General features: G+C 34.4%; 1 protein-coding gene across 8 annotated transcripts in view; it reads left to right on the top strand.

Annotated features, from left to right (window-relative positions):
• Window positions 1-12,030, top strand: part of nlgn1 (neuroligin 1) — a 414,257-nt gene that overhangs the window by 396,146 nt on the left and 6,081 nt on the right. For all 8 annotated transcript variants that reach the window (XM_031901575.1, XM_031901576.1, XM_031901577.1 and 5 more), the window contains one exon: window positions 11,259-11,471. In XM_031901575.1, coding sequence (XP_031757435.1) covers window positions 11,259-11,471 — 213 coding nt within the window. The remainder of the gene's footprint in view (window positions 1-11,258; window positions 11,472-12,030) is intronic.

Raw genomic sequence — 12,030 nt, 5'->3', positions numbered from 1 at the left:
ATCACCCGCGTGAACAAAATGTTGCTTTGTAAATGTCTGACTCATTTGTAGCATGTCAGCCAAACACTGCTGTGGTATGATACAATCCAATATAATACTAGTATTTTAGATAATAAAATATGTATTATAACAAGTGCATTTATCCACTTTTGTACACCTAAAGTTGTGAAAAATAAATGCCTGATGTTCATATGAACAAAATGTCACAATGTACTCAGTAATTCATTCTATCACCTAAAATATCAAGCCAAAGCCTTTCTTTACGCCTTTGTGTATTTGTCCTCTAGACTACAGCTTTGACATTTTTCTATAAGACTGAATGAAGGTCAAAAATGAATTGCTCAGAAGGAGAATATTTTGTTTGAGGAATAAGTGAACTACGAGACTGATGTTGATTTACCTCTGACTGGAGGAGGAAATATAGAGACCGAGCATGGGCATGAGCATCTGATTGCTCTACTTCAAATAAGGAGAGCTGTGATTCCCCTGTTATAAGGAGCCATGACATGCTTGAAATAAAGCATTATTAGAGTTCACATTCTGGGGTGTTTACATCACACATCAGCAGAGAATTTCATTCAGAGAATTTTCATAAACTACATTCCAAGGGATTACTGTTTGCCTTTGGGTTGCTTATCCTTGGTAAGAATTATCTTCCCTACTCACACCCTTGAAATATGTTGGATGTTTGCACAAATGCTTTAGCAATTTCTGACATTAATTATATACAGTCTTTTGTATTAAGTAATACAGATGCAAGAAGATAAAAAAGCCATTCACCAACACACACTATATATTCAATATAATTGCCATAAAAAAATGATTTATTAGCAAATATGGGGGATCTTATATTTATAGATGGATCCATTATCTGAAAACCTACTATCTAGAAAGCTCAGAAATCTGGGACTACATCTTGAAGTCTGTTTGGAACAAAATATGACTTCCCTTTTCTCAGTAATAATAAAACAGTACCTTGAATTTTTCCCTAACTAAGCTGCATGAATCCATATTGGTTGCAAAACAATCCTATTGGGTTAAATCATTTTTAGTAGACTTTGGGGCTGATTTATCAACAATAAATTTGCATTAAAACTTCCAGATAATAGATTTCATATGTATCACTGGTAGCAGTAGCTAATACTGCTTCCAATTCCAGTTCCATTATCCTCATCTTTAAAGTATGCAATCTTCAAGGGAATGAAAAATCCCCTCTAATAGTAAAAATTTCATCCATTAATAAATGATTTCCACATTTTCAGATCACAAATGTTTTTCATTCTCTGTTTAGTTTTCACATTTGACCACCTCCTCACTGACTTGCCAGTTATTCCTGAAGTTGCTGAAATCACAGTGTATTTGTGTTCTACTTCACATCTCATTATCGACCTGCAGCCCAAGGCTATGTGTACAGCATTCGTGTATGTCTCCAAAACTAAATATTTACAAAAGCAATGAGCTGAGTGATATTTGGATTGCATTTCATTTAGAAATTAATACATTTGGTTTGTGGGTATTCCATTTTCAAAGGATTAGCTTTCTGTTTGAAAGCTGTTTTATGTAGCATTACCTGTAAAGTTTAAGTGCTAATACCACTGCCTAAGCAAGTGCCATAATATTATTTCTGCAACTGTTAATCTGCTCTGTAAAGACCTGTCCTTTTTATACTGTTGGAAAAACTCTGTCTGTGCTGGGGACCTCCAGCAATTAAAATACATAATAAAAATACATAATCTTGCTTAGATAGTAAGAGTTTTACTCTGCAGAGGTATTAAATAACAGCTTGACATAATTTCAGCTGTTATAACACTTCTTGCTGCCTCCATGTTCAGGCCTGAACAGTAAAAATCCATAGAAAAATGTGAAAAATATATTGCACACATCTGATAGGCTGGCTGTTATTCCTATTTAAAGGGGTAGTTGATCATTTTAATAATTTATGTACGTAGTTACTTACTCTTTTGCCTCTTTCCAGCTTTCAAGTTAAAATGCTTAGGATGGGGTCACTTATAATTTTTTTTTTGTTACTAATACTTTTTGTAACTTATCTTTCTATTCAATTCAAGTAACCAGAAAGTTAAACAGTTGAACAGGTGTCTTGAAACATCATTGTCAGCCTGACCCTAATGGTAATTGCAACACAATGGTGCTGCCTTATTTAATCTGTGTGACTGCATTGCATTGGCAGAAAGGCATAGTGCATTCTCGCATCTTCTTTAATTTGGGGTTGAAAAAACAGTTTAGATGTTATTGTAACACATACTATTTGCCCAAAAGTACGCCACCCATCCTTTTAAAATCACATGTACTTAATCAGATCATTTAATGCTGAGTTACAGTGAAAGCAACATCAGCACAAATAATCTGTTGACAATATGTTTTTTGAGAGGAGCAGCCACAGAAGCTCAAAATTAGGTACAATTCTAATATCACATGAGTACCAGATGTCCTGGGAATAGCTCTTTGTTTCATTAAAACCTCTCTATATGTAGCTAAAGTAGTTTAAAACACAACCAGACACTTCACTGAGTAATTTTTCTATTTAAAATAAACTTGTGAAAAATAAGGGACAAAAATGCACCAATCTTGGCAAATCCAGATGCACAGGACATCAGTTAAATTTTTCATACCAGGGTGTCCCTAACTCTTTAAAAGCACACATGTTTATAATGATTATATACTACATTATTATGAACATTATTATTATGACATTGATATATTTTCTAGAGGACCATATAGGCCAACTTTCAGTCAAAGAGGTGATCATAAAATATTGATATTTTTTCTAATGCATAAGCTTGTTGTAAAGTATTCTAAAAAACACCAGGTAAAGTGGATTAAACAGACCATTGGTATCTAAACTGCAACCTTTAAACTGCTGTCTGTCTACAGAGATGTAGGTGGTCATTTATCACCAGATGCAAGTGCTAGAGCACAAAGTGGCTCAAGATCTGCCCTTAGTTGTCATTTACTTTCACTTGCATGTGGAGCATTACTGCGCTAAGTACTTTGCGTGCAGGTGTAGGGGACAAGATGGTGAAAGTCTACATGACACCCCTAGCCCACATGCAACATTGGCAAATGCCAGTAGCACTATGATCATTGGCGATGTGCAAGTCTTTGTGTTTCAAAATGAAGACCTACACACTTGGTGCAAAATGTGAGCAGGGTACAAACAGGCACTTAAGGCCAATTCTCACTCATGCGATGCACCGACACCCTCCTGCTTTCCTACTTCTATTTACCTTTTCTACTTCCCCCGCATGTTTGCGTATATGTTCTGTTAGGTCCCATAGTGTTGGTGACCAGCTAAATCTCCTGCATTCCCAGATATTCAGAAACAAGTAAGAGACACTGGCAAACCACCCCTAAAATTGTACCACCCTATCCCCGATACTTAGTGGATTTCCCACAAATCCGGGCCTGAGTACAAACATGCAAAAAAATATGGTGGCTTACACCCAGATTTAGCACTTTGCACTGTGTGCTGCATTTTTTAAATGAGGACAACAGTATGTTTGCAAGAGCAGTAATGACACTATTCTTGCCATACCTTAAATGAAATGTATATGAAAAAAAATTATTTGCAATATGAAAATAAAAGTAATGAACGGCCTTATATGTAATCAAAGCATTGTTATGCACCACTTCCCAGTCACTATAATTAAAGGGTATTTTATTTATTCATTTGCCTTAGGTATTGTAACCACTGTACATTTTTTAAATGTTGACAGTTCAAGAATGTTCATACCTTACATTCCTTTTAAAATTGTTTTTGATGCTATAATTGCAGAACAGGCAAAATTGTTATCATTACAAACTTCATAAAAAAGTAATCTGGCTACGAATGAAAGCTTAATTTATCTGACTCTTGGTAATCATGATGCGCTGCACAGAGCAAGTACAACTTAATGATATACAGCCATCAAACACTGTAAGAATTCTGTTGTAATACATAAGCAAAAATGCTGCAGGCAAGAAAACAAATGTTAGGCAAATGTTTTTTCTCCTCTCATTTTATTAATACACTATAATATAAAAATGAAATGAAGGAGATTGAAAATATGCTCCCTCTCTTTATTATGAATATCATTTACCAGTTCTTCACTATTCTCTGTCATTTGATATCACTCAATTTTCAACACAAGCAAATATGAAAATTAATATCTTTAGCATGCAAATCAGTATTTAAATAAGTCCTCTATTGTATCTAACAGTATATTGACAGCATCTTTCCAAGCATTGTTCACTGTTCCTCCGAAGGACTGTAAGTACTCTGCAAAAAAAAAAAGGGGGGCGGGGGTGGACCTTGTGTTGTACTAAAGATTGTTATACATTGATCCATAATGATTTTGAGATGTATCATCTGGGATAATGAATTAGTGCATCAAAGTGCAGCCATGTGTCATATCTATCAATATCAATCAATACTGACCAGGCCCAGATGCAAAATAGGCCCTGGCATTTCAAGTACACAGAGGCCCGAACAGCCCCCCACTAAATAGTAATTGTCTGTGCGTCTTAGGGCTCTGGCACATGGGGAGATTAGTCGCCCTCGGCAAAACTCCCTGTTCGCGGGCAACTAATCTCCCCGAGTTGCCTTCCCCCTGCCATCCCACCGGCGAACATGTAAGTCGCCGGCGGGATGGCAGACGCGGCGGCGCGATTTCGCGCAAACCGCCGAAAAAGACTCGCGAGCCCTTACAGCAGCCCCTCTGGCATTTGCCAGAATTGACAGATTGCCAGACCGGGCCTAAGACTTGACATTCATCAAATTAACAAAGGTAAAAATAAAATATTTAAACATTGCTTTTGATCTACTATGGGATTTTACAGGTCACACCAGGTATTCCTTCAGAGGTTTGATATATTCTTGAAGTATTTAGATAATGATAAATAACTTTTTTAATCTAATCAGCCAAACTGTCTTTTTAAACTGATCAACTTACCAGCAAAGATAAAAATGGCTAGCAATCCAACAGGAGACTTTTATATAATAGCATTTCCCTAAAAGGATAATTAAAGCACAGTGAATATTACGTTATGATAACCTTTTTTTTAGCACTGCTGTAAAAGCCTTGTGGTATGATATCTATTGCACGATACTAAAAAAATGGACTTTAAAAGTCTCCTGTAGCATTTCTAGCCATTTTTACCTTTGCTGGTAAATTGATCAGTTTAAAATGTCAGTCATAAAAAAATGAATGTTCAAGCATAAAGAACTAAGTCAGCCCTCTGTGTCATACTTGGGGCACTCTCTTTACAGCTCAGCTATCTATGCCAGTTCTGCTTTGGTCCCACTTAGATTGTAAGCTCTATGGGGCAGGGACCTCCTTCCTACTGTGTCTCATACCACATGGCACTTATTCCATGTGTATTTATACTTATTTATTGTATTTATTATAACACTTGTCCTCCCTGTGTGTAATTGTGTATATTGTAAGATTGTACAGCACTGCGTATCCTTGTTTATAAATAAAGTTATACATACATACATACATACATACACTTGCATTATGGGAACACTACTGTACTTGCAAGTTAGATTAGAAAATAACACAGAAAACCTGAGCCATTGTGTAAGTGTCCTGTTTAAAGACCCAAAAGATTAGGCTTGTATGTATGTAACAAGCATTTGTACTTTTTGTGACTATATTCAAGTAACTGCTAACTGTATTTTTTACTGCTCTTGTTGAAAGGGGTTGGTGCAGTGTACTCATACTGTGATGACTTAGTTATTGTTTTGTTTCCCCTTTATTACTTCTGATAGCTAAAGAATATTGTGTTCTCACGCTAGACACCCTAATATTAGGAAGATAAGATAACCATAGATTAAAAAATCACTGTTTCTACTAATAAAATACAGTAGTCACCAAGGACAGGGCCAAGACTGAAAGGCACCCATAGCTTTAAAAAAAGTAAATATAAACATGTAACCATATTTTTGATTTTTAATTAGGAGGTTTCCAAATGTCTTTAGGTTGAATGAGGATTTAGGCCATGGTTGCAAAACTGTCACTAGGGGAAAAAGCGATCGCAAATTGCAAAACTGGCCTGCAAAGTGGAAAAAAATAGAAGCGATTAAAAAGTCATCTGACTCAAAATTGCAAATCAAAATAATACTAATCTATTTTTCAATTTAAAAAGGAAATAGAAACAGAATAGAAACATAAATAGAACTGTATAGCGAGTGGGGAAAATATGGGCTGCAATTAAATATTTAGGCTGTCGAATGGTTTGACTTGTTGCAGACTTCAGAGTGTGTAACAAAGTACAATAAACACACACACATATATATAATACAGTTTGATATATTAAGATATGAATTCTGGAAACAAAAGTCTGCAATGTTTTTAAATGGATATTATGGTTGGTGGGAATTGAGACCACCATTAAGTAGCTTTGCAATACGCCAGAGAGTTGGAGTTAATCAGTAATTTTTCACAGACGACATCTAATCTATGAGTATAAATTACTTCGCTGCTTTATTATTCCTTAATTGAAGTGCACCAATGTGAAATTACCACAGATGTAGCTGAAATGATTCCAGCCTCAGCTAACTTGCATGTGATGGAAATCCTTTTATTTTCCATTGAACAGAGACAAGTTCTTGTACAACCTACACAAATGTTTTACATAGTTGCTAAGAATTTAGGGTTCATGCATACTGTGCTACATACTGCCTACACTGTTTCAATATGCTAGTATGTTGCAGCTTTTGCTAGGTACTTATGGTACAGTTCCACGATTACACGCATATTTTTCCACCTTTCGCTAAACAGAATGGTTGGGATTTATTGGAATTGTATAATGACCAAGCTTTTTTTGATTAAGACTCTTTATAAACCGCTGTACCTTTGTGCTTGAAAAATGGAAATGGCTTGCGTGTGTTCCTTTTAACAAATTTCTTGCTACTGTGCATTACAGCTTGGCCCTTAGAGTACCCTACACATACTTATGATGAAATAATGAATGAAATAATGACTAAACTCATTTTCTCTAAAACTATAAATGCCAAGTGATTGATGAAAACATCCTTTGTAAAAAAAAAATATGAAAAAAGACATGGAAAACACACATTTTTGGTATTGTTGTTGGGGAGGAATTCACAAAGTGTCAGTAAGTACACAGTTATCAAAGTGTTGGTTGCCTAATTGTAAAAATGTCATAAGCACCAACAAATTGACAGAAGATATCTTATGGTTTTATGGATTTGGCAGAGACATTTTGGCATGGAAAAAACTGTTGTGGGTACAACTAATTCTCAAAAAGGTTGTACAGAATAGCTACGTCCACTTTTTAACAACATTTTTTGAAACTTGCCAGTGGAGGCAGAAAAATGATGGAAAATTGGTTTGTGAATAAGTTCACATTTTTATGACTTTTTATTTCCTTTACCAACATCTTTGTGAACCCCCCCCCTGCCCCCCATTGCTAGCTTCTCTGTATCTGAACATTAGTCCACAGACTTAGAGGCTATTGAGGGCACTCTAGTAAAGTTGGTCTTATGGGTATTCTGACTTCAGTGGAATTTTGACCAAATGTAAATATTTTAATATATGCCTGCAAAACAAATGTTAAAAAGTAATTTGGGCCCTATTACTTTATTGCTCCAAAGTCCTATATCTACTAGGCATGCTGCAGTTTGAAAAAAACCCAATATAGACTTATTTTAATTAATGCATATAGCAAAGAACTATGAGTGACACAAACACTTTAAGACTTTCCATTTGTTCACTTTTCTGAAATTAAAGATCTTTTATTTCTACATTGCTCTCAACATTAGGAATTACAGGAAACAGTAAGCACATGATAAAAACAAGTTTAATAACATCCTCTTAAAAATAAAATAATATCACTCATAGTTTCCATTGATCCACATACTTGTATCTAATAGAAATAAATGATCCCATGTGCAGTGACAAATGTTAAGCCACAGAATGAAATGCTAATTAAGTGGAAGGCTAATTCTGCACACACAGATAAAATGTCCATCTGTAAGCAGTGGGAGGTTCCAGCAGCGCAGCTCTGAGTATTTTGGCAAATACCTTCCCTGATAAATATTGTGAATGGCTACATAGGAATATTCAGGTGTTAAAATAAGAAAATATTCATGTAGCTAATATTTGTTATAGATATTGTATGCAACATCCTGGCTTTTCTGTCCACTACAAGTGTATTATAAACTCTTTGCCAGATAAAAAGAGGAGATAGGGATAAAACAATATTCTGAGGTATGTATTAAAATCAGATATAGGTTATATAAATTAATGTTGGATGTAATACACACATATTTTTTATACAGTGATATTAATTTGGTATTTATATGTTCTGTAATATCTATTACATTAAAAACATACTTGTTAGGTTCTGTATGGACCAAAACTAGAGGGGGGAGGCAGAAGAGGCACATGTGCAAGGGTAGGGGGCATATACCTAATTTGGTGCAGTGAACCTCCCTGCATACATATGAGCTATTGTCTCATGGGGTGATGTGTGGGTGGAGTTCAACCCAAAGTGTTGCATGTGGGGGGCAGAATGGAGGTTGTTTGGGGAGGGTACTGTATTGTGAAGGCCTCATACTCATTTTTAACTTTTAGTGACTTATTCAAGAATTTGAAGAGCTATGATGCTGCTATTGAATACTTACTAACATCTATCCTATGTGTGTGTGGGAAGAATCTGAAAAAGACTAATGGACTAGTCACTAAGTTTGTACAAGGTCTAGGAACCCACAGCAACCAGCAGGTAGTATTTACTGCCCACCTGCATAAAAGCCGATTCTGACAAATAGACAAATTGACAAATAGAAAATTCAAGCAAAATTTGAGATTTGTATTACAGTGCCCCTTTCTTAAAAATAATATCACGTATTGCAAATCTAAACTTAATATTTCAACACATTTTATGTCAAACACACAAACACATACTTGATAATATAATTAAATTGCTTTTAACCAAAGTCTTAGACAAAAAAATGCAGTGTCAAGCAGTACATTAAGATCTAAACACATAGCTGCACAGGCGATTAATCTCTTGTATTAAAAGATAAGAAAACAGTGCATTTCAAGGGGATTTTTTATCCTAGGACTATTTATTTAAAAGATTACACTTTCAAGAGACAGAAATACCAACACAGTTTTTCATAAGGGATTACTCTCTTTACATTTTAATTATACCTGTTCACGAGAAAAGGTTTCTACATTTTTTAACCACATTTTCATCACATCTAAAGGGATATATATATATATATATATATATATATATACTGAATATATATACTGTATACCTATACTGTATACATACAAAGGAACAGAGTGGGGACTTAGGAAAAAGCAAATACGTGTTTATTGGAAAAGATCTGACATTTCAAGCACTAACTGGGCTCTTCCTCAGGTCTGTTCCTTTATTGTTCTTTGGCCAGCACCCAGGGCGTTTGATTGTCTGAAAGGTGTGTGTGTATGGATTTTGGGGTTTAACATCTTGATAAAGGTCCTAGACCTGGACCGAAACGTTGATGTTTTTAAATTTTGTAATGTAACAATAAATGAACTGAAAGGATATAGGAGTGCACATAATTAATTGGATTGAATACAAGTTACAACCATGTGCAGCACCCTGCAACAGTGTATAGAGGAGAGCGAGTAATGGGAGTGCGGACCAAGCGGTATAATATATATATAATCTGTAGATTGAACATTTCCACATGGGCCAAACTGTAAAATATCCTTATAAATGACACATCAGTAACATACACAAACACACTAGGTTTGATAGAGGAACAATATCAAACTGAGTTATATCATGCTAGTACACAAAGAACTGTATTACTGCAGAGTTTTATTCTTCCTCTGCACAGTGTGAAATATGGTAATTTAAATCCACTCCCATGGAATTTATTTTATTCACTTGGTGTGTCACTAAAATTTTATTAAAACAAACAATAATGAAATGCCTTTTCAGGTTCTAATTATCATGGAAAACAAAGGTGAATATAAAGGTTAAAGATGAGCCCTCTGGGGAAAGAAGTACTGTCATAAAAGTCTATTAGATATGAGGCTGCTAGATTTACTGTCAGTTCCTCTGCATTGCACACTGTGCTGATTACTTCATTCTTGACCTGAGGACACAACCTGTTTGTGAGTGAGAAAATATTAGAAGGTAGATCTGTCTTTATGTGCTCAAATGACAAATGGAATGAGTTCTTGTACCTTTTGATGAGGATGACCATGAATTGTTGCTATTTGATATGCTTCAAGGGTTAGAGCTCAGAACATATGGTCAAAGCATCCATGAATTGTGTTTCTCCTTAATAAAATAATTGCAGTCATAAAAACAATCACTGCAACCACTTGTCACTATGTGAGGGTACAAATTCTGTACCATAAAAAAGTGATAATTCCCCCATTTGTCTTATTGAGCACCAAGGGAAACAGAAAAAGGAAATTTAGCCAAATTATGTGTCCAAAATAAAAAATTGGTAAATAGAGTTTGCAATAAAACAAACAATAATGAACAATTGTAAAAAAAAAAAACCTAAAAAGTGAAAGAAAGGCATGTGGAAGTGGCAAGTGAACGCATACATGTCAAAAACATTTTAAAATAACTTCAGCTGGTCACTGGAGCATTTTCAAGTGACGCATTTGATTCAACACCATACACCAAAAATGCATCCCATTGCTCTGAATTCTTCTACAATATGATGCTTATTATAATAAACATTTTTCATTCCATTCATATGTAAGGATATTCATATTATCAAAAACTGAATTTCAAGTTTTTTTTTTCATTAAAAAAATCTTGAATGTGAGTGTTATTAATTTAATAAAATCAAATTTCAAAAATCTCAATTGTTTAAAGATGTGAAAAACAACCTAAATGCAGTGAAATCACATTATAATCATCATTTTCAATGAGTCTGCCAATTTTTTAATCACTTTTGAAAACTTGAATTGAAAAATTGTTTAAATCTGGTTTATGCTACTTTCATTGACTTCTTGAATTTGCCAGTTTTTAGATACAAACTTTGAGTTTTTTGTGCTGAATACATTTTACAAAATTCAGTTTCAGAAACACAAAAAATAAATGGCACAAAAAAGCTTGAATTACAGTAAAAAGTCAGATGTAAAGAAGTAAAGTCAAAAGTATATATTTCTCAGATTGTTAACATTATGTTTATATATTGTGTTTATCTAAAATGAAAGGTTTTTTTGAGAAATAGATTTTTATACATAATCTATTTTTTGTGTTGTGTGTAGGTTTTCTAAGCACCGGTGATCAAGCTTCAAAGGGAAATTATGGTCTGTTAGACCTTATTCAAGCCTTACGATGGACTAGTGAGAATATTGGCTTCTTTGGAGGTGATCCATTAAGAATAACAGTTTTTGGATCAGGTGCTGGTGCTTCTTGTGTCAATCTTTTGACTCTTTCCCATTATTCAGAAGGTAACCGCTGGAGCAATTCAACCAAAGGTACTATGCAAGTTGCAAATTTGAACAATTTTTGGTGTTTGCATGCCTCTGCCATTTGTTACCGTTTTATTTATTTCTATTTTTTTTCTCTTATATTTGTTTATTATTTATTTTGTTTCTGCATAGCAATAATATTAGTGACTAGTGTGTTTTTTATTGTCATTCCTTTTTTTCCATTATTTTTTTTCCTCTTGAATATTTTTTTGGAAGCATATATTGGCAAATAAAAATCAAGAATTATTACACTAAAAGATGTGTTTAAATGCAATATTTTCTATTTATGCTGATCAGAAAAGGATCAGAGAGACCCAGGGCATATTTTCAAAAGTAGGATATTCAAGTCAACTGAATATTGTCTCCATATAAGCCCATGTGGATTATGTGCAGTGCTTTTCTCTTTTCTTTCACATAAGACCTGGATTTAATGCATATTTGTTTAGAGGATGTGTTTCCTTTGTCTCAGCATAGCCATTTTAATTCTTCCATGTACAATATCTTTATATCAATTAATACATAAATAAATTGTTAGAGACAATTCCCAATGAGCTCTGTAGAGGTA

The sequence above is a fragment of the Xenopus tropicalis genome, chromosome 5 (genome assembly GCF_000004195.4).
Source record: "Xenopus tropicalis strain Nigerian chromosome 5, UCB_Xtro_10.0, whole genome shotgun sequence".
In the NCBI taxonomy this organism is placed as follows: domain Eukaryota; kingdom Metazoa; phylum Chordata; class Amphibia; order Anura; family Pipidae; genus Xenopus; species Xenopus tropicalis.
This window is presented reverse-complemented; position numbering and strand designations above follow the sequence as displayed.